This window comes from Vanessa cardui, chromosome 26, assembly GCF_905220365.1.
Source record: "Vanessa cardui chromosome 26, ilVanCard2.1, whole genome shotgun sequence".
NCBI lineage: Eukaryota > Metazoa > Arthropoda > Insecta > Lepidoptera > Nymphalidae > Vanessa > Vanessa cardui.
The window spans coordinates 1,821,565-1,846,725 of record NC_061148.1 but is presented as its reverse complement, the minus strand read 5'-3'; the positions used below and the strand labels follow the sequence as shown (position 1 = coordinate 1,846,725).

Sequence of the window (25,161 nt, the reverse complement as noted above, 5' to 3'; positions counted from 1 at the left end):
AATACACATGTGGCAGAATTTTTATGAAATTAAACACATACATGTTGCCTCATGATGTTTTCCTTCACTGCCGAACACGAGATGAATTATAAACACAAATCAAGCATATGAAAATTCAGTGTTGCTTTTTGTATTTGCATATAACATAACCAATTATTTCAAAAATCAACGTCTTTAAATACGTATATGCTCGTATAATTAATAGATGATCATGTAAGCTGACGTACTTTTTTGTGATCATCTTGAGCGCACTCGATAATAGTACCATTATCATTCAGACAATTGTACACTCAAAAGGTGCATCCGTGAATAGCGTAATTACAAGACAATTAGATCGGCACTATCACAGGCTTTTTATCATTATGCTCTTGTTAGGTCATAGAATCAAGACAGTTTGCATATACTTAAAATATAATTTGTACTTTTCAAAAAATGTTTATTGTAATAGAAACGTAAAAGTAATTCCCAAATATTTCAACAAAATTTCCCAACCCGTCAAACAAGATGAAAACTCTGAAATTTGCAATAAAAAGTCACTAATGAGTTTTTTTTCAATTCCTTTTTTTATAATTGTGATTATGACGAATGGTTGTCTTACATGATGTTCTTTAATAATTAATAAACAAGAGCCTCGCAAAAAAATGAATACAAAATACTTGTTTTGTAATTTGTTTTGAACTGCTATTTAAAAGTAAGTAACAATCAGTTTACATTGGCAAAAGAGGTTCAGTTACCGGAATACTGGCATCGTATGGAAGAATTAAGAAGTCATAACAATAAAAATAACCTAAACTATCAACAATAAAATATACAAGCCATAATGTAAAGTAAATTATATATGCCAATGGTGGCCAAATGGCTCATTTATAAAAGGTTAGCAGCTTTTGTTCATTCTTAGTCGTCTGCGATGCTCCAATAAGAGTTGCTCCACACATGTGGCAAACTCTCATCAAATACATGCAGGTAACCTCACGAGTCAGAGTGTTTCTCTGCACCAAGGATTATGCGATGACCGAGAATATACAGTGTTGCTTTCGACTGTTAATGAGACAGAAGACACTAAAGATAGAGAATTACAGATTATAAATTAAAAAAAAAAAAAACTAAATGACGAGTTTAAGAGCACCCATTATGTTGCATAGAGCTGGAATAAAAATTGCACTTAACTCATTATAAACAGAAACTATTTAAGTATAAAATATTTATACTTACTTAAAACCTCGCATACCAAGAATAACATTGAAAAATCAAATTAATAGTGAGGCGATTTGTACCATTATCGTGCTGCGGTAATCTGTCGATAAATCTTGTGTTTTACAGCTGGTGCCCGTCGATAAGATCGCGACGCCACGTGGGGTACTAGTGATGGTACCATATCGATGTTACATTTTAACGTTTGATTTCCGTCAATAGTTGTAGTAAATGAATGCTACTGTAGTATTTTATTATTAATCGCTGCAATATTACTGCATAATTATTATAATTAGTTATTTTCATTTACAAACTGTTTGTAAACTGAATTGATTCTGAATTGAAACTGAATTGAAAAAAAGACTGATATTGATTTTTTTTAACTGTCAAAGACAACCCAAGCATATGGTATATGGATACCAAAGACTAAATACTTTTTTTAGAGATAAAAATATGTATTAGATTATACGAGCGATTCTAGAATGTTACAGAAGTCATATTGATGACGATGATACTGTAGTGATACCAGAAAATTCTTTTTATTTGTCTTATCTTCTTATTTTCTAAGATATTACAAAATTTCATCTCAATTTGTCATGCAAAAACTGATCTCGAATTTAATGAGGTCTGTTGTAAATCGTCTGCGTATAACACGTTCTTTTTTATGTATTCGTAAAAAGCATCTATTTTTATATAAGATTTGGGTCGTTTTATTTAAAACAATATACTCATATGAAGCTGTTAGGTCAATTATTTAACGTGGGCGAATAATATCGTAAATACAAGATAGAAAAATTCCTCTTAGCGGCCTGTTGACAAACTAAACTTCCTTGGAAGTCCGCCAGATATTATGACAGTTGATGCCATATATTTTCAGTGCCATGAAATTATACAAAATATTCTTATCTATTTTTATCTTATATTATGGAGCAGACAAAGAGGGTAATGTGTTTATCCTATTTGCGTTTTTTAGAACGGAGTGATTTACAAATGGGTTACTTAATTGTGGAGTCATCGTTGGTACTGGATATTTGGAATATATTGCCTATGTACTATTAGAGGCCAGGACTTCAATCAATTTGGAAAAAATATATTTCCTATGTTCGTGTTAGCAGTTGTTAGGAGAATACTGGCGAATTGGCGGTTGTTGCCTAGACAGACATACTTGGAGCTTATTAGATTTTAGTTTATAATTTATAAATTTATATTTTTCTTGTGCTGCTGAAATTACTCTTTACCCATCATTATTATATTCAGTTCTTAAATAACATAGAAATAATTTATTACCTAAATAATTAGTTTATAATAATTGTCAGCAACAATTTGTAAATGCTCTTTTCTACCTCCTATTTTCAACTGCAGCTTTCATTTCCACTTTGCTAATAACACCAGTTTGGAGGCTTTTTTGACACTCGTATGCATGGTCATTCGTGAATGACTGCTTGAGAAATAATTACTTATAAGTAAAAAGACCTTTTGTGCAAGCTGGTCTGGTAATGTACCGCCTACTGACCATATATTCTAACGCTAGACAGCAATATTTAGAATGGTTCCGGAGTTGGATTGTAGGAAGAGTTAGCCAGTATAGTAGTTATACTGGCACATTCATCCAAGCACTAGAGTCAAAATATGTCAGTTCACAAATTTGTTGGCGTAATGACGATGTAAAGTGTTGCTGTCCATCAGTTGGTCTATTTGTAAGTCTGTTTATCTGTGATACGACAAAACGTTGACACATTATGGTCTATGAACTTAATTCGAACGAATTAAGTAATTAATGCAAACCTATAGGATTATAATTGAAGCTAATGAATTGTAATTATTCTGGCACTACCCCCGGTCCAAGAGATTAAAGAATAAATTCTTGGAATATTTTGATGGATAAATTTACAATTGTTACAATAAATACTCAGAAATTCCGTTACGTTCGAGCTATGAGGCTTGTGAATTTTAGCATTTATCATAATTTTAATCGTTAATACATTAGTAACTGTTATTCGTATTTTTATTTCAATATTATGTAAATACTTTTAATTAAAAGTTTTTAATACGATTTATTACTGTAATAAAAATATGTGTTGGATAAAAAATATTTGATCATGTTCTATTTATTTAAGATATTATAGTAAGTAAGTATTTACTAGGTGGTATATTGTGTAGGTATGAACTGCTTACACCAGGAACATTTGTATATATACTGTATATACATCAAGGGTCAATGACTTAGTATGGCAATATAATAAGAATATAAAGATACTAATATAATAAGAAACTTACTGCCTCCTCCTCATTTCTATAAACAAAATGCTGGCTCGTAAATTACTAGGCAAAAGTGTGCTAATCTTGCGTAAATATTTAAGAGCTTATTTTATTAGGCTGCTCAAATGTGAGCACATGCAAGTTACTTCATAAAGTTTTTCAACGCTGAGCACGAGTCGATTAATAAACGCAAATATAGGTAGGTACATGAAAACTCAATGGCGTATAATGTATATGAAGTAATTCTTAGTATTTAAAATTACAAAAGAAATATATAAAACTAGTGTTCGCCAGCGGCTTCACTCGCTTTTCAACCGACTTCAAAAAGGAGGAGGTTATGAATTCGTCTGTATTTTTTTTTTAGGGTATTGGTTGTCATGTATCAGGCAAAAAATTAACCTATGTCCTTTCTTGTTGTTCAAGTTTGTTTCATACCAAATTTCATCAGACAGACAGACAGACAGTTACATAGACAGATAGAGTTACTTTCACATTTATCATATTAATATAGATCTAAATTTGATTGATGAAAATTAAATAGTTATTATCGATATCGATAATTTCAAAATTGTCACATCACTATCAACCCGTCAGCTCCATATTTCAACGAGGCCTCCCTCGCGATCGTGTCGATGATAAAAATTACTTAAAACACCAAACATTTAACATCTTGCCCCCTTACGACCCACCCTATCTCTCTCACTCTTAATCAAATGTAATATGTTAGAAAGAGATGGAATTTTGATGCACTCTAGTTTACGTAAAGAGATATGAACTTTATCTACAACAAACTAAGATTTAATTTTATTTGTTAATTGTGTCTAATAGTAAATCGTCTCTTGTCTTGTCAGTGAATCTAAACAATACCTCAATGTACGTGAGTGAATTTAGGTGCTATAAAAATATGGTAAATTAATTGTATTTTTTGAGATTTTGTGACTCGATTCGAATGATTTATATTTAAATTTGGAACAAAAGATTATTTTTTTTTCTAGTACAAATAAATCATAAAAAAAACATTTATTATTTTTACGTTATGTTTAAGTATATTTAAAATCAAAATCAAAATAAACTTTATTTAAGTGAGCTTTTACAAGCACTTTTGAATCGTCATTTAACAATTAAGTGAAGCTACCATCAGTTCGGAAAGTAGATTCTACCGAAAAGAACCGGCAAGAAACTCAATAGTTACTCTTTTTCAACATTTAAAAAAATACAGTCATGTTAGTTAATACAATTATTTAAATTAATATAATATTAATATTTAAACTATGTTACCCGCGTAGAATATAAATATATTTATAGATTAACTTAAAATATTACGTCGGAGGTCTTGCTTCTTTGTTTCCAAAAAAAGTAGCTTATGCCCTTTCTCAGGCTCTTAACTATTTGTGTACCAAATTTCATTTAAATCGGTTAAGTAGTTTTGGCGTGAAAGCCAGACAGACAGACAAAGTTACTTTCGCATTTATAATATTAGTATGGATTGATCTCAAATCATTACCTCTCAGAATGATAACAAAATTGCTTAAGCCTCATGTAACCCTTCGCCTTATGTATTAAACAGATTTAATAAACTTCTACAAAACAATTGATTATATTATTTATCAACATGTAGTATCTAAATGTAACTTAATATTCAAATTCTATCCTGGTGGAAAAATATATTCCGCACATCTTATATTAACTTCTTTTATATAGGCAAGATAAACGTAAGATTAACAGGTGCGGGACACGTGTAGGTATCCTTACGATGTTTCAGCTCTACGCATGATATGATTATCAAAAGTATACGAAAACTTACTGCTCAGTGCTTATACAAAGTATGTCTCTGCTTCACTATGTTGGCGTAACATATTAATATACTTCATAACAAACTCCATTCGTCCTAAATCAATCATAACATAGTATAAAACAAAGTCGCTGTCTGTCTGTATGTATGTTTAGATCTTTAGAATTACGCAACGGATTTTAGTGCAGTTTTTTTAATAGATAGAGTGATACATGACAATATAGTGATGAAACACTGATAATTTTAGAAGCTTCTAATGTGATGTCGTAAATAAACAAACTCTGGAGTATATTTAGTATCAGTATTGCACCCGTGCGAAGGCGGGGCGGGTCGCTAGTAAACTTATATTGTAAATTAATCGAAAAGTTTTATGTGTAGTTGTTAAACTATTCTTTTTTATGGTATAAGTTGGCGGACGACCATATGGGCCACCTGATGGTAAGTGGTCACCATCACCCATAGACAATGACGCTGTAAGAAATATTAACTATCCTTACATCGTCAATGTGTCACCATCCTTGGGATCTAAGATTTGATGTCCTTTGTGCCTGTAGTTACACTGGTTCACTCACCCTTCAAACCGGAACTCAACAATACTGAGAACTATTATTTGGCGGTAGAATAACTGATGAGTGGGTGGTACCTACCTAGTAGGGCTAGCACAAAGCCCTACCAACAAGTAACATAAAGCTATTCACATAAAACTTAAATCTTTATTAAAAGAAAACAAAATTTATTTCTCTAAAATTATTAGTAAAATATTTTTGAAACACGAACATTGTTGAACTAAATTGATGTCGTTAAAAATAATGTAGCACTAAACTTATAATATTTTTAACAACCCGATTTACTGACTTCGTAACGCATTAAAATTACTTCTGAGAATCATAAAAAATCAAAGATTTTGAATTATGGTAATAAATACAATTTTATTAAATATTAACATACGGACATACTAACTTTCAGTATTCTTTGTATTTATCATCAGATTTACATACATATTGGTGTATTTATTATTATATTTTTTAATGAAATAACATTAAAATAATTTAAAGATTATAAAACAATTTTTTTGGGAGTAGTATGTTTTGACACATGTACTTATCAATCAATTGGTATTTAAATTAAAAAAAAAACATACTTATAATTTTTTATTCTATTTTTTTTTCAGATGAACGTCAAAACCGTTTGAAGATTAAAATGAGAAAGAAGAGAAAAACGAAGAGGGATTAAATCATAATAAAATAAAAATAAAACAAAAGCGATAAACTCCAACCAAATATAAATTAAATACTCTAAACAAACCTTAACCAGATAGAGACTGGGTGTTTAATAGTGATCATTGCTTAAAAGTGAACAAATATTAAAAAAGTACACAAGCAGAGTGTACCTCAAAAACAACCTTTTAAAAACAAACTTCGTTCCTTTTACAAATAAGTAATCGTTTAAGGTGATCTTTTGTTTAAACATTTTTGGGACTGCTGCCTTCAGTTTATTTAGTTTACGTAAAAAGAACCCAAGCATTTAAAAAAAGAACAACTGAACGTGTTGTTTCGTTATCTGTGAGAATTAAAGCGCGCCAATTTGTGATTGTCAGTCAGTTGTTTTATGTGAAGTAGGCGCCAAATTCGGTGCGAAAATTTCGTGTGTGGATTATTGTACTGGTGTCAAAGTGGCTGGAGACGAGCATTTGGACATGTTGGGGGGCCCAGAGTGGGGCCAGCGGGAGGCCACCCCCCCTAGAGACGCCCCCCTGCCGAGTTTCGGTTTCACACAGGAGCAGGTCGCGTGCGTATGCGAGGTGAGAGAAGTTTTTCTTTGTTATAATATGAGTTTAAGCTGACAATTATAGTATTATTGTACCTTTTATTTAGAAGGGTCATTTTCAATTAGTACCTTTATTATACTAAGTACAAAATGTTTTGTATAAAATCTTTACACTGAGGTTCGTGGCTTTTATAGTGTCATTAGTAGGCAGACTTACAAATGGGCCACCTTACGGTAAGTGGTTACTGTTCATTAATATTGGTTTGGTAAGAATTATAAATCATTCCCTATACATCAAATGTGTCACCAATTTTTCAATAGAGCCGTAGTACCCTAATCGTTCAGTAACTTTTTTCCGCTGTCTAATATGAAATATTTACTAATTTTTTAATTAATAATCCTCTTTATTTTTCTGCACATCTCACATTTACGCTATTAATAGTTTAATACATAAGATTAAATTGCAAATTAACTAGCAACCACTATATACTCCGTGATTTTACACGCGTTAAACATCACCTCTTTGTCGCAGTATCTTTACATAGTATAAAACAAAGTCGCTTTTTCTGTCCCTATGTCCCTTTGTACGCTTAAATATTTAAAACTACGCCACGGATTTTGATGCGGTTTTTTTTAATAGATAGTGTGATTCGAGGAGAAGGTTTGTGTATTTATATACATGAACAATATAGTAAGAAACTCTGATAATTTTCGAAGTTTGCAATGTGATGTCGTAAATTAACAAATTGTGTAGAATATTTAGTATCAGATTTGCACCCGTGCGAAGTCGGGACGGGTTGCTAGTGCTAGCTATCTTATAATAACAGCCTATTTGCAGTGTTTACACTCCTTAGTAAAGCTAAGTGATAGATGTAATGATGGTGTTCTTGCTCATTCAATCTCTCCGATCGTCATGGCCACATTTTTGATCAATTTCTTGGTGTGAAATGTCTATTAGGTGTTTCTCTTATCCTAGGCGTAAGATCTCGTATACCGACACTCTTATGACGTCATTTATCCATACGTAGTCAGGTTGAATGACAATTATGTATCATTATCATTACATAGTATAAAACAAAATCGCTTACCGCCGTCTGCCCCTATGTATGCTTAGATCTTTGAAATTACGTAAAGGATTTTGAAGCGGTTTTATTTTAACAGATAGGTAATCGATGATTCGAGACATAGGATTTTATATATATTACATGAACAATATAGTAAAGAAAATGATAATTGTAGAAGTTTCTAATCTGTTGTCTAATTACACAAAGCTATGATTTTCTGCAGTATGTTTAGTATCAGTATTGAACTGCGAAGCCGGGGCGGGTAGTAATAAATACAACTAAAGCCAGACAGTGTTGCCAGTTAACGGTATAATGAAAGATTTTAACAAAGCTAATATCTACCTAGACACGCCTCTGTAACATGATACGGAGTCACCAAGGTTACGGGCGGTTTCTCCTCGACACGAACCTGGAGTTACTTGTTTTATATGAAAATATCAAGGGAAATAGAAAACAGGAAAGATGAGTACCGAAACTTATTATGTATTTTTTTTTGAAATTTTTTGAATGAGATGATCGCCTCCAGGCAGTTTCAAATAACAAGAATATGTTTATTGTTGTAAATTATAATTAGACATTTAAAAAAAAAAAAATTCCCGCTGAGTTTCTTTCGCCGGTTCTTCTCAGGTCAGATTTTCGACAATCAATAAGAAAGTGTAAACACTTCTATTTTGAATAAATGTTTTTGACTTTGACTTTGATATTAATTGAAATAATTGTATTAACTAACATGACTGTATTTCTTTAAATATTGAAAAAGAGTAACTACTAAGTTTCTTTCCGGTTCTTCTTGGTAGAATCCACTCTCCGAACCGGTGGTAGCTTCACTTAATTGTTAAATGACGATTCAAAAGTGCTTGTAAAAGCTCACTTGAATAAAGTTTATTTTGATTTTGATTTTTTTGATTGCAATGAATAAATAGTTTGTTATAAAATAATTTACAAATATAGGTATATGTAGTTATGTATTATTCATGTTTGCCAAAAAATTAAAAAGCATAGAGTTAATAGTCACTACTAGTCTCCCACGGATTTGCTCGCGTTTTAGGGTGATGGTTATGTATCAGGCAAAAAAATAGACTTTATTCTATCTTGAAGTTCAATTTTGCTTCATATCCAATTCGGTTTATCTTTTATTTACTCGTGTAGTTATATAATATTCGATGGGTAATTTTGGGCAGATTCTATATCTCAGACAGATAGCTCTATATCATATAGAATCATAATTACTTTTCAAATATATTCGTAAATGTATCTAAACAAATCATATTTTGATGTTGTTTCGTAAAAAGAAAATGAATTTTCAAAATTAAGCTGCACCCCAAAATACGCACGAAGAAGTTTCACTACAATACGAATCTTTCTTTTAACTTCAAATCTATTTGAATTATTGTTGATAAATTTGACGATTTTATCTCACACTGGCATTTTAATTTTAATGGCATTTAAAATACTTTAGTTTAATGATAAATCAGACTAAATTATGTCAATACGAAATCCACTAATACGTAATGAATAATTTATTCCTAAATTCTAATTCAAGCTACTGTCGATTAAATCCACATTCCGAAACGATAACATCTTCACGATCTTGATCACCGATATATTACAGTAGGTGCTTAGAAGGACGCTATGCCTTAAAGGCATTTTAAAGCGTATCAAAAGCTACGACAATTTTAATTAATCGTACGTTAGTTGTATACATTTTCAGTAATCATTACGTAGTATAAAACAAAGTCGCTTACCGCTGTCTGTCCCTATGTATGCTTAGATCTTTGAAATTACGCAACGGATTATGATGTGTGTTTTTTTAATATATAGAGCGATCCGAGGGGAAGGTTTTTGTATGTAATACATGGACAATATAGTAAAGAAACACTGATAATTTTAGAAGTTTCTAATGTGATGTCGTAAATAAACATATTCTATGGTATATTTAGTATCAGTGTAGCACCCTTGCGAAGGCCGTGCGAAGCTGATCGCTAATACATATTTAGTATTATATAAAACTGTGAAATAAACATTTATATATTACGATAAACAATTAGCACGTGGTAATTGTTGTAAACAAAAAGAATCTATAAAGTCAAGACCGATAATAATTCGCCGAATCAAACATTAGCGCGATTCAGAAAGATTATGATCTCGATTTAATTTGTTAGTTGAGCATTTAACATTATTTATCCACTTAATATTTATTGGCATAGCTAGATATAATAAGGTCAAAAAGAAGACCTTAACCCTAGCAGTGGGACATATAATGGCTGTTACTTTATATGTCATGCGAAATTTTAATCATGATTTTCCCTCATAAACATTAAACTTCATCAAATAGTTTATCATCTATATCATGGTGAAAAGATTGTAATATATTATTTCTATACTAGCGACTAGTTCCATCTTCACACGAGCGCAATTAATTAATAAAATGATATGATATAAATATTACTATATCCAAGCACTCTGTACTAATGTATCATTATTTCCGAGGATTATCCCGTAAATATAAACAAACTCATGTAACCTCTTGATAATATTAATATAGATATATCTATTTCCGCAAGCGATATTATATGAATAAATAGAACTTAGCTACAAAATATAAGTCCATAATATACATATTAAATAATAACATTCTATATTTGGATGTAAATTTCATTGAGCCGATCCCTCTAATGGATGGTATCAGTTACCAGTAATTTCGTGCCCCCTAAACAACAGGGATGGTGGAAATAATGAGATTTAGGGGTTGTTGCGTTCTCATTGTGTTACACAAGCCATGAGTCGTGGCTTTGTTTCAATTTAACAATTATTACTATTTAAATATAAGACAACTTCAAAATATTTCCGGTCCAGGATTTTTTTCTTTCAATATTATTAGAAATAAGACAGAACAAGAAGAAAGTTCAATATTAGATAAATGTGGAATATGATGATGAAGGTTGAATAAGAGTCTTTTTTCTTTATATTATGAAATATGTCAGTGGACAGGAAAATAACCCATCTGATGACCACCGATCCACCGAACTTTGGCGAAGACTTTGGCACCCACCAATCAATTATAACCATATCCACGGCCAATGCGCTATCAACCTCAGGAACTAAGTAATAACATTTCTTACAAACCAGAACTACAATAATAGGTATTGTTACCTTAGAATAACAGAAGAATATGAGTGAGTAGAGTTCTTACCCAGGCATCGGCAAAGGTTTTGCACAGAGCCACCAAGTAACTTGTCTTACTAATAAAATGTTGCAATAGTAAATTTACATTGTAATCTTGAAATGACAATTGTAATGTTGCTTCAATTAGAACACAGATACGTCTTAAATATAAACAGTCAAGTTAATATATGTTATAATTATTAAAACTAACAAGACATTAAAGAATGTTAGAGAACAACAAACATACAGAGATACTTTCGCACATAAATACATAGAATAAAATTGATGTGTCGACGACATATACATATATGTATACACGGTACATACATATACACAACATATGTACCTATTTACGAAAATAACATTTCTTACAACTTTTGTCTATCTGTCTGACTGTTTGTTCTGGCTAATTTCTAGAACAGCTGGATTGATTTTGACTCACTGGCATATAGCTGAATTAGAATTATAAGTGTTGTCTGACTGTTTGTTCTGGCTAATCTCTGGAACAGCTGGATTGATTGTGACTGACTGGCATAAAGCTGATTTAGAATTATATATAAAGACACGTTGCGATGTCCAAATACTGTCCAGTAGTATAACGCACAGCCCTTGCCACTAATTCGCCGTTACTTCAGGTGCCTCCTACGAACAACTTAATATCACAAAAGCTGCCAAATAGAGGATAAATTACAGTAAATTCTGTGTAAACGATAATTCTTTGGAACGATAAAGCCGTGGAAACGAAGGTCTTGAGGTATCAAGCAACGGTTCGGGTAAATAAAATATTATGGCATTTTTCTGTTGGGATATTCTCAGCAGCAGCCCGGATCCTGAAATCTAAGTAACAACTATTTGAATAAAAGCTGGCACAGTGGGAATACCCATGAACGACCTTATTTAATTAAATATGAAAAGCAAACAGCAACTTTTAGTAAGATATTCATTGAAACCCATAAAATGTTTTACATATATAGGTACAGAAAAGTTATTTAAAAAAGTTTTTCATTTAGTTGAATTAATAACATAAATTATTTTTATAATAAAATACGATAAGGAAATAGGCGTTATATATATAATGAAGGGAACGTTGGAGAATGTGGGCGATCTTCTTCCAGCGTATACTTTTCGAAACGCAGCGAAGTCGGACGTTTATGAATTATCTGCTTTTCCTATATAAACAACCCTTGGCAACCGTTAGCAACTCAATTCAAATAACTTTATTCAATATAGAAGTATTACACTTTCTTATTGATGGTCAATTGAAACACTACCACCGGTTCGGAAAAGAAAATACCCTGAGCTGAGAAGAACCGGCGAAAGAAACTCAGCGGGGTTTTTTTTTGTTTGTCTCATATGTTATATAAACAATTTAGTTTGTAGCTAGTTAGTTGCTATGTGGTAACAAGCAGTCAACCACTTCAGTGCTGTCCACCATCGTGTCCGAATACGCCCAAATCGATTAGGATTTGACGTTCCGCTTACCAGTCTCCGACATTTACATATGAAGAATTATAACATTTATTTAAATACGGAAATATTACAGTTATCCTATTAATATACCATCCATCCTTCGATTAAAAAAACTAACAAGATATGATGTTCATTGTACAATCTAAAAGTATATCTTGTTAAGGTGAATTAATGACGACCGTAAGTGATGGGGTTTGAAACCATACATTAAAAGTTATACGAGGGATACATACAATAGAAACCCCGCTGTTTCGCAACCTGTCAGTAATAGTGTATATTAATATGTTAACGAGCTTAATACTTAACAAGGGTAACGTAACGTTTGGTGGGGATTTTACCCTTTTTTATATTGGATTCCAAAATTAAAAAAAAAAATTGTCTATAACCATCTCTATGAACGATTCCGTGTGGAATTTTCATAGTGTCATACTTTTCGTTTAGTTGTTTTCATATGATTGAGATGCAGATAAAATATAAGTCTTTTTCGTAATAATATAAGGTAAAGTTTAAATATTTATTACAATAGGGATACCAATATTTATTTTTATAGTAACGGCTTCTTAACGTCCCACTGATGGGTTTTAGAGCTTATTCCATTACGCTGCTTCAATGCAAGTTAGTGCATACGCATGTGGCAGAAATTAATTTAAATTAGGTACATGCAGGTTTCTTCAAGATGTTTTCCTTCATCGCCGAATTATAAACAGTATTTATATTATACTTGCAAAATGTGCATACTCTATACCTAAAGCTTTTAAGCACAGTTGTACAGTTTTATTCTTAACTGTAATATTATTTGTAAATTATATTTATTTATGATCTATTCATATAAACATAGATCGGAATTCCATCGTATGGTTTAATTGAAAATTTTCACTGGGATATAGACCTGACTGATTTGTGCTACGGCGACTAATCTTGACAGATAAGCTAACTACACAAAATAAATAGTGCAAACTCATGCGCAAAAATTGGCTTTGCTTCATACTTTCAGACTCTGAACTGTAGGCTAAGAATTTCTCGTCACAAAAAGTCAATAACTTTTAATCTATCTTGCTGCCACACAACTAACCACGAAATAGTTTTCATTTGTATGACTGAACAAAATCAAAATCAAAAATCAAAATATACTTTATTCAAGTGGGCTTTTTCAAGCACTTTTGAATCGTCATATAACAATTAAGTGAAGCTACCACCGGTTCGGAAAGTAGATTCTATGGAGAAGAACCGGCAAGAAACTCAGAAATAGAAACGATTTTTTATAGTTCGCAAGAGAAGTTATATATTTCTTTATTTCACCAAATGTCAGTGCTGTATGTCTTCATAGTAAACACTCGCAATCGGCTGTATAGTTACAGTTTGGTTGTAAAATGTTCAGTCAGCTTTCTAAGAATAGAATATTTTGTTTGGCCGAACGTGGGAGATATCTCGGAAAGAACGAGCAGTTCTAGAAATTCTTTGATAGCAACCTATATATAGGGTACGATTGCTTTAAAATGTAATTTCTTAGTTGAATAACATAGGCCGAAATAAATAGCCCAAATAATGTAAAACCTCTAACCATTGAGATAAGCACTATAGGCATCTATTACCTATCCTTTACACGGCCAATATGGGGACTTAAAATGAATTACGTATTAATAAACCGTTTTTATGTAGAATAATATGACCTTTTTCATTTTAAGAAGAATGAAGAGCAGAGATGGCCCATTGGTTATAACGCTTGCATCTTAATCGATGATTTCGGGTTCGAGGCAAGTACCACTATACATATATGTACTTAATTTGTGTTTATAATTCATCTCGTGCTCGGCGGTGAAGGAAAACATCGTGAGGAAACCTGCATGTGTCTAATTTCTTTGAAATTCTGCCCCATGTGCATTCCATCTAACCGCATCGGAACTACTCAATTTTTTTCCATTTTGCATAGATATATAATTAAATGTATATAGGATTAAGTGGGCCGTGTTGTATAAAACTACCGAAGCGCAGTGCATTATTTATACATGTATATAATTATGTCATATACTTATATAAGCAGATTTGCAAATGTCACGTGATGGTAATTAATCACGCCCAGATATCATCAATGCGCCACCAACCCTGGGAAATATAATGTCTGCGATGTCTGTTGATACAATGGCTCAATCACCCTTCAAATTGGAACGCAATTATACTTAGTACGGCTGTTTGTCGGAAGAATGTTTTATGAGTTAAAAAGGAGCCCCAACACCAAGTAGAATTTCCTCTTTTTCTTCATTAAAAGTATACTTTGTGATCCGTTTAAAAACTGTCTCTTTCATGCCACTTCTACCCTACAGCAGAGGCATTCATATTATAATGTTTATATCTCATTGGTTAAAACATCTCGGGATAAAAACCTTATGAAGTCTACAGGGGAAAATTTATCGTAATTGTATATTCCTCTATGTTTCAGTAACAAATTCAATTATTTTCTATAAATTTTAAGGATGGTTATTTCTGAGATTATTGCAAGGTTTTTTGACATTCCAATATAATCGTCCAAAGATATAGCGTCACACGGCATTGGATCCATCTGTAACCTCTAAATACGTTCTATATTTACAATAAGGACGATAACAAATGAAATATACATTTTGGCAAAGTTTATTAAACGTATTGAGTTCCCAATACACCTAAATCTGAAGAGATATTCGTGCAATTTATTGCCCTGGGGAAATCTTTAGGCCTACACAATATATGGATGGTAATAATTGATAATGAGCATCGTGGTCAGAGCTAAGGCTAGATTTTGATTTTGCGCGATCATTGTTAATTAATGAATTAAAGATATTTGTAATTTTGGAGGTGCTGTTTACTATGTGTGTTGGGAGACTCTCCTAATAACCCACACCCCTCTGGTCTTTGGGCTCTGGATAGGAGCTGACCTCACCAGGCTTCAGCTCCTAAACCTAAACCGCTGATGATATGATATGTTTGTTCATAAATATAATTTTTACCAGATATTTTGACACTGTAACACACGAAATAATCGATTTTTTTTACACAGGATTAGAGTTATGTTAGAGATTCTATTTCATTTACTATTCTGGAAATGTCTTAATCGTTTTGAACAAAAGATTTTTTACGTTGACTTCTTGCTAATGAAAAAACAATCTTTAATCTTATTTGGTAATATATGTACTTATAAATTGAAAATGAAACGATCGCTTCTGGCCAGTTGTATTTCATTATTTAATCGCAAACAACTTATGAATGAGATAAAAATTACAATAATTTTTAGATTTATGAAAATCATAACTTATGAAAAGGATTGGCGCGTTCTTCATGCGTGTCAATACGTTACCATAAAGTAGAAAAAATAACATTCATTTATAAAGATAATAGATCCTGTAGATTTCACACTGTTAAGTCCTTCTCAGCGTTATTAAGGAGAACGTAAAGAGTATATTCCACCACATTCCACAAAATTGCATTGAAATTAGAAAATTATTTTTTTGTTCTTATAATATTTTCTTTCACCGCCGAGAGAGAAAATTAAGTGTTTGTCTGGGTTTGAATCCACAATCGTCGATTAATAAACACGGCTCATATAAGTTGTATATAAAAATATAAAATACTAGTTGTCGCTCGCGGCTTTGCTCGCGTTATAGGGTTTTGGTTATCATGTGCTAGGCAAAAAAGTAGGCAATGGAGTTTCTTGGAGTTAAAGTTTGCTTCATACAAAATTTCATCAAATTTGGTTAAGCGGTTTGGTCGAGAAAGAGCGACAGATAGACAGGCAGACAGAGTTACTTTTAAATTTATAAAATAAATTAATGTAAATTTCAGATATTAACAAAAAGCCATGTATTATGTTTTAATTGAAAATATATAGACAAACTAGCAAATGAGCCATCGGATGCCGAGTCACCACTGACAATACTGAAAGATATATTCACCATCCTCTATATATATATATATATATATATATATATCTCATCGTCAATTCACTACTAACCTTAGGAACTTACGAAACTCATTATCTATGTCTTTTAAACACTGACTTTCATCATAAACAAGTTCACTCACAGTGTTTTACTAAACCAATATTATAACGAACGGTACCTTACATTCATCTAATTATTAGGCAAACTGCAAAAATTAAGATCAAATTATGCTCTACAATTACTATTATATGAAATTATTTATATATGATCATCAATATATTCTTTAGAAGTTGGTAACATTGCAAGAAAAGCAATATGAAGAGGCAGATTTTCACAGCCTACCTGACAGCTTGTGTTTGAAGCGCTAATTACTGCTGATGAACATACGATATTACAGTATGATTCAGACCTTTTCAACTGGATACCACATGTCTTAAAATCTAAGATCAAGAGTAAACACGAGTTAGGAAGTTTCGTTAGTGAAATAATAACTTTAAAAACATTTAATCCAAGCCCCGGGGTGGTCCCACATTCGCTATACAAACAAATAGTTTTGCACATGCTTCAAGAGATATCCGGTTTTTTGCTGAACCTAAATAAATAATGTTTTCTGCAGACGTTTGACGGTGCAAATAATAAAATCTTTTGTTACTTAGAAAATTTTAATGAAACATTATTTAAATAGTTTAGATAATTTAGTACGTTTTTAAATTTAAATTGATTAATTTTATAAGTAAGTAATTTGTCTTTATAATTCATCTCGTGCTCAGCGGTGAAGGAAAACATTGTGAGGAAACCTGCATGTGACAAATTTCATAGAAATTCTGCCACATGTGTATTCCACCAACCCGCATTAGAACAGCGTGGTGGAATATGTTCCAAACCTTCTCCTCAAAGGGAGAGGAGGCCTTTAGCCCAGCAGTGGGAATTTACAGGCTGTTGTTGTATGTTGTTGTTGTTGTTGTATAAGTAAGTATCGGTTGTGATGAAAATATTTTTTATTATACAAAAAATATTTTTATATTACAAAAAATCCTAATTATATAAACACGAAAAACTTAAATTATAACTACAATTATTTAGTGGTAGGGCTTTGTTCTTTGGCTGGGTAGGTACCACCCACTCATCAGATATTCTACCGCTAAACATCAGTACGCAGTATTGTTGTATTCCGGTTTGAAGGGTGAGTGAGCCAGTGTGTACAGGCACAAGGGACATATCATTTTGGTTTCCAAGGTTGGTGGTGCATTGACGATGTAAGGAATAGTTAATATTTCTTACAGCGTCATTGTCTGTGGGTGACGATGACCACTTACCACCAGGTGGCCCTTATGCTCGTCCTATAACATGAAAAAATGTGAATCTCAATCATCATTATAATAGGTATAAAAACCTAACAAGCAGAGTTTAAAATTTATCACATACTCGGCGGTAAAAGGAAACATCGTGGGGAATCAGGTGTTGGACGAAAATATACCACACGTATGTCAATATTGAAGCAGCATCATCACAAAAACTTATCAAAATATAAGATGAGGCATCTACTTAAATTCTTTAGACAAATTTTAGGCTGTATACAGTTGTAACTATTGTTCTATGTACTGTTACTAAGATTTTCTTAAAAAAAGTAAATTTTAAAGCGATAACAAAATGACTCAATGACACTTTGAATCAACTATCAATATATAAATATATTTAAAATAACTTTTCTTACATGTTAAGGAGTTTTTTAAAGGAAACCCTTTAAAAACATTGGAATACTTATAACATTCTTTTTAAAAACTCTTTACATTGTAGGCAAAAAAATAAATAACATCAACTTCACAATAGTTAAAAATGTCGATGCAAAAGTCAAGATAAAAGATAAATACACTAATTTTTTCCCCTATACTTCTCTTAGGGGTAATATTTTTATACCATTGACTAAAGAAAAATATCAACATCAGTCACAATCGGTTAGGCTACCGAGAAACTTACCTACACAAAACGCCGAATTGTTTTTTGTATTAAGCCAGTTAGAAAGAGACATAAATGAACTCCAGTAATCAAATTTTCGGACAGCATGACGATGTGTTGTGTGGTGCGTAGCAGTTGGTACCTACCAAGATAGATTGCACAAACCCCTACCACCAAGCGAATCGTAAAATCGCTGAAAGTAGTTTTTAAGTAATTTGGATAACATTAAAAACTATAAACCGTGTCTAAAATTAGAATGAAGTGGTTTACTCATTAATGATAATTCCACAGGTGCTCCAACAAGCTGGCAACATAGAGAGGCTAGGCAGGTTCCTCTGGTCTCTCCCAGCGTGTGAACGCCTCCATGCCCACGAGTCTGTGCTCAAAGCGAAGGCCATGGTCGCCTTCCACAGAGGAAATTTTAAGGAGTTATATAGATTGTTGGAATCGCACAATTTCAGCGCCCACAACCATTCCAATCTTCAAGAACTTTGGATGAAAGGTAAATTAGTACTATTTTGCTTGTATTTTCACAAACTTAGTATACATTTTTTCTATAGCAACCCTAGATCCAGGTCCAAGGTGAGACAATCCGGGCGGCATTTACGAAGAGCGCCATATTTACATGCTTAATGAAAGGCGACTTGGAATAGGCTTCCGTTTGTCCCAAACCTCCAATTGATTTGAGTTTGCGTAAACTCGACGTAACGATTTCAATGTGCTGCCAAAAAATGATCTTCAATGATGAATGATTCTTCGTTGATTCAAGATTGATTCAATAATGATTTTTTTCAATGTATTTCCCATTTTTGTGTGCAATGTATTTCGCGTTTATATCAGTTTTAAAGTAGTTTCAAAGAGAAACAAATACTGAGCTTTTCCCGGTTGTTCTTGATATAGTAGATTCCAACATTTAATTTAATATTGCATCTCGACTATCACTACGGTGACCACGAAATCTTGGATTTTATGTCTTTCTAATGACCATTGAAATCTACCATTTTAATACCATATATTATGGAGGGATGCTACGTTATATTGTGATATGTACAGCATAATAATTTTCTCCTATCAGCACATTATTTGGAAGCTGAAAGACTAAGAGGTCGGCCGCTGGGCGCCGTCGGGAAGTATAGAGTTCGACGCAAGTTCCCCTTACCCAGGACAATTTGGGATGGTGAAGAAACTAGTTATTGTTTTAAGGTAAGGTATTTAAAATATATTCAGACAGACTTGGGCGTCCGGGTGCAATTCTCGCCCCAAATAACATTTGTAAGCGACCTTATCACCAATGTTTTTATACTTGACCAATATCGGCTAGGAGGCGCGTGGAAATCAGGATGTTATCTTGCAAACCCTGGGTTAATACGGACAGATAGGCTTGATAACTAATATTTTTGAAGTTAAAGCTACTTGCATCTGTACTTGATTTCACAGGAACATCACTTTTAATCTTAGGTTACCTAGTTATTAGATAGAAATTGTGTATGAACAATAAAGACTACATGGTCAAGTTCTGTAATGAATACATAAGTTGTGATATTGTTATTCATTGCCAGGTTTAATAAGGTGTATGAACACTGGTAAAAGTCTTTAAGCATAATATAATCTCTTATTTATATAAAATTTGTGCAGGACGTGCATATATGTCACGCGATAGTAATGATCATCATCGCCCATAGACAATGACGCATTTTAATTACCAATTTTGGGACCTCGGACGTTCATGAATGAATAAAAATGATCGATGGAAACTAAGTGTGTTCATTTCGACTCTAATCGGTTAAGAAATGATTTCCTCAAATTATCTCTTGCTACCTCATTCATAGCTTCAGAAAAGTTGTGTAGTGGTATTATTGAGACATTTTCATAGATTTAGAAAAGTTCTGTAGTAGTAGGTATTATTTAGACATTTTCCTCCATAACAGGAAAAATCCCGCACGGTCCTCCGCGACTGGTACCTCCACAACCCGTACCCGTCGCCGCGGGAGAAGCGCGAGCTGGCGGAGACCACCGGCCTCACCACTGTGCAGGTAGGCTGCCTTACCATACAAATATCCCTCGATTAAGCCATATTGTGGATTTCATGCCATATTTGTCTCAGGAAATCAAAATATCTATTTGTTATTATGTGTTGAGTTTTTTTATACTAAGTTCAATAAAATAAAATCTGTATATGAAATAGGTTTTGCTCCGATTTAATTCATTAAACATAAATCTATGTATAACTTATATATATAATAACTTCTTGTATTGCTTGGTAACGCCATAACTTGAAAACCATTTTGTTGATTTAATATATTTTTCTGGTTCTTAAATGTGCACAAAATTGGATATTTTCAGAAAACGTAATAACTTTATGGCTTATTAGTAGTATCTGCATTTTCTTCATTGTAACGCGGATAGTTACGTAACACTGAAGTAAATCACTAATTAATTCAGATACCAGCTAAAGTGGTTTTTCCGAACAATTTAGTCTACTATGGATTAGACATACACGCCTCAATAAAATCTACTAATAAATTATCCAATTATCGAAATCGAATCGATGATGTATTAATGTGATGTTTGCGGTCACTACTACCTATAGACATTTTAGTATTTTATGAAATATTACCAATTAAATACATCGTCAATGCGTCACCAACCTTGGGAACGAGGATTTCGTGTCTCTTGTGCCTGTAGTTACACTGGCACACTCATTCAAACAACAATACTATGTATTCCTTGATTAGACTACGATATAAAACACGTGAAACTCGACGCAGCTACTTGTATAATAACAACAGCTGGGCTAAGGCCTCCTCTCCCCTTGAGGAGAAGGTTTGGAACATATTCCACCACGCTTTTCCAATGCGGGTTGGTGGAATACAAATGTGGCAGAATTTCTTTTAAATTAGACGGATGCAGGTTTTTCACGATGTTTTTCTTCACCGCTGAACACGAGATTAATTATAAACATAAAGCACATTAATATTCAGCGGTGCTTGTCTAGGTTTGAACCCTCGATCATCGGTTAAGATTCACGCGTTCTAACCACTGGGCCATCGTGGACATTATCAAGAAAAATCTTTTCTGACACACGCTGCATCTTCACAACATAGTATGAAAAAGTCTGTTCCTGTTGTCTCTCTGTCCCAATGTATGCTTAGATGTTTAAAACTACTTAATGGTTTGAATCCTTAAAAGTACGCAATTTAGTGATTCGAGAATTTGCTTTCGACGAATAAAAATGGCTTATTTACGAAGCAATTTTAAACATTAAACATTACATACAATGTGCATTGAATACAGATCAGTATGGTTATGAAAAAAACTGAAAGTTTAACGTGAAGACGCTCTGTAGTATAATTAGTACTAGATGTTACACGCAGCTTTGCTCGCGTAGATAATGAATGTATTTACAAATTAACTAACAATATTACGTTGATGATTTGTATACAAAAAGATCTTTTGTTTCCAAGAAAGAAAAATAATTATGTCCTTTCTCAGGTTCTAAACTATTTGTGTAGCAACTTTCATTTAAATTGATCCAGTAATTTTGTCGTGAAACGAGACAGACAGTCAGATTTACTTTCGCATTTATAATATTAGTATGATGAGCGTTGTTGCTATGCGAAGCCAGTCGGGTTGCTAATCTAGTATAAGTAAAGTATTAAATATGGACTAAGTAACATTTTTCAAATCCAACTTTCCAAAATTCAATAACAAACTCAAACTCAAATTCCTTTATTCAATATAGAAGCATTACACTTACTTATTGATTGTCAAATAAACACTACCACCGGTTCGGAAAAAGGAACACCCTGACCTGAGAAGAACCGGCGAAAGAAACTCAGCGGGTCTTAACAAAAAAAGTCTCTTCTATACCTGATTTTATCAAATGAAATCAAATCAAAACATACTTTATTCAAGTCGGCTTTTACAAGCATTTTTGAATCGTCTTTTAATAATTAAGTGAAACTACCACCGGTTCGGAAAGTAGATTCTACCGAGAAGAACCCGTAAGAAACTCAGTAGTTACTCTTTTTCAACATTTAAAAAATACAAAGTCATGTTGGTTAATACAATTATTTAAATTAATATATTCTGCCTGGAAGTGAACAGGTATTAATTCTAAGCTTTTTTATCATCTACATAATATATATTAAATTCTAGATCATTACAAATATGAAATTTGGTCTTCTGAAGTAATAATCCTACTCCCCGAAGTTTAGGACGTGAAAAGTCATGATCAACAGTTAGTTATATTGAGAATTTTTTTTCCACATCGTGTTTGCGGTGAGACGAGTAACCCGACACCTATCTACCGCTTCCTCAAAACCCAATAGATTGTGTTACAGTCAAGTTTATTCAACGTTTGTTGAAATTGAGAATATTTATGATGAAAACGCTCACCGAAATGTCTGATACCGTTTTTCAACTGTATTTATATGTCGACGAAAACATTGCCCAAGAGCTTGAAAATACACAAGCCTTTATTAAATCCATGAATAAATAGTTTTCTACCCTCGGTTTCGCTCGCGTGGAAATAAATGACCATGTATTAGGTACCCTAAATATTTACTATAAATTAATTTCGCTATATGCCCCTTTGGGTCGCACCTATTTATGGCACATTATTGTGTTTGACTGGTATTATAGGCTATTTGACTGGTTTTTAAAATCCATTTTTATATTATTTAGTAGAAGTTAGGGAACCCAGTAAAAGTTGTGTTCTTTATTTCTAGTACATATTTGCCGTAAAATATCATTTTAAAAATTCCATATTTATATAGCGCGCAAAAACGCTACTTGGACAATATGGCGCTGCAATGGGGTCGGTGATGTCACTTTCCTGTACTTTAATCTGTGGTACATATAGTAGAAAAGCAAAGTTTACAAGAAAGTGACTTCATCATAAGCTCGGCCAATCAGGACCGTTTTGTGTCACGTGACAAACGTTTGAAAAAATCCATTTTTATTTATCGACTTTTGAATAATTTGAGTATTATTTTTAACTTTCGTTAGGAAATAACCATTTTTAAACTCATAATGTAGAATAATTCACAATTTATTTTTCGCATTGTCAAATAGCCTGTTGTGATTCAGCTGAACCAGTTGTGAATTACACGCATAATGACATATAATATTAATACTGGTGCATTCACGATGTAAGGAATGATTAATATATCTTATAGTGTAAATGTTATTAGGCCGTGCTCTCCACTTAACATCAGCTGGCCCATATGGCAATCCTCTTACCACCACGCTCTATTCCACCACGATGCTCCAATGTCGTTGATGATGGTCAAATTTCGCATAACACGACTTATTGCACTGATACTAAATATATTATAGAATTTGTTTGTGTAAGACAAAACTTCACCTTTTAAAATTATCAGTGTTTCTTTACTATATTGTCTATGCAAAAACCTTCCTCTCTAATTACTCGATATCTATTAAAAAAAATCGCGTCAAAATCCGTTGAGTAATTTTATTGATAAAGCAAAGCCTACACAGGGAGTCAGCGGTAAGCGACTTTGTTTTAGACTATGTAATGATACATAGTAAATATATATTATAATCGAGCATTCAATAAACATATGAAATAGATATCAACGGACACTGATTCACCAAGTTTCAATTATCATCAAGAATGCAACTGAAAGTCACAATGTTACCACCATGACACGTGACAACCCAAGAACCTCTATCTTTTTAACTTCAAAAAGGAGGAAGTTCATTCATTCATTCATTCATCATTTAAATTCATCTGTATTTTTTTAACGATTTTGATATACTTTTTACAACGTCTGAAAGGTGACGTATCTTCGTTGACCACGTCACTAAGATTTTGTTATACAATAATATAATATAAATAATGTAATGTACGCTTATAAACATTCATTAAATAAGTTAGTTACAGATCTATTCATTCACGAAAGCGCCCTTCCAGTTTTAATATCGGCATACATTATTATGAGTGCCACACATTCTTACAAAATGTCTTGTGCGTGAGACTAAAAGTAAAGATAGCAAAAAATACAAATTACACTTAAAATTAAAGTTTAATTTAATAAACATCTAATAAATACCATTTTGAAACGACAATCTTCGATTAAGAACTAAATACATCGAAACGTTATAATTTGTAAGATAGATTAATTGCTATATTTATTATTTCAGGTGTCAAATTGGTTCAAAAATAGACGACAAAGGGATAGACAAGCTGAACACAAAGACAGGTGAGTTTTTATCTATATACATATATCATAAAGTTACAGTGTCTGTTTGTAATATTAAATCAACATCAACAGCCTGTAAATTCCCACTGCTGGGCTAAAGGCCTCCTCTCCCTTTGAGGAGAAGGTTTTGGAACATATTCTACCACGCTGTTCCAATGCGGGTTGGTGGAATACACATGTGGCAGAATTTCTATGAAATTTGTCACATGCAGGTTTCCTCGCGATGTTTTCCTTCACCGCTGAGCACGAGATGAATTATAAAGACAAATTAATTAATTAATTGTAATATTAAAACAACAGCTATTTACTTAATGCGTATATACATGGTACATACATATACTAAAATGACATTTATTGTC

At 32.6% G+C, this 25,161-nt stretch overlaps 1 protein-coding gene across 1 annotated transcript in view; it reads left to right on the top strand.

Annotated features, from left to right (window-relative positions):
* LOC124540799 (homeobox protein six1a-like) overlaps window positions 1–25,161 on the top strand; it is a 43,526-nt gene that overhangs the window by 7,458 nt on the left and 10,907 nt on the right. Inside the window, exons 2-6 of the mRNA XM_047118517.1 lie at window positions 6,414–7,043; window positions 18,867–19,077; window positions 19,651–19,778; window positions 20,504–20,608; window positions 24,744–24,802. Coding sequence (XP_046974473.1) covers window positions 6,939–7,043; window positions 18,867–19,077; window positions 19,651–19,778; window positions 20,504–20,608; window positions 24,744–24,802 — 608 coding nt within the window. The 5' untranslated portion in view covers window positions 6,414–6,938. The remainder of the gene's footprint in view (window positions 1–6,413; window positions 7,044–18,866; window positions 19,078–19,650; window positions 19,779–20,503; window positions 20,609–24,743; window positions 24,803–25,161) is intronic.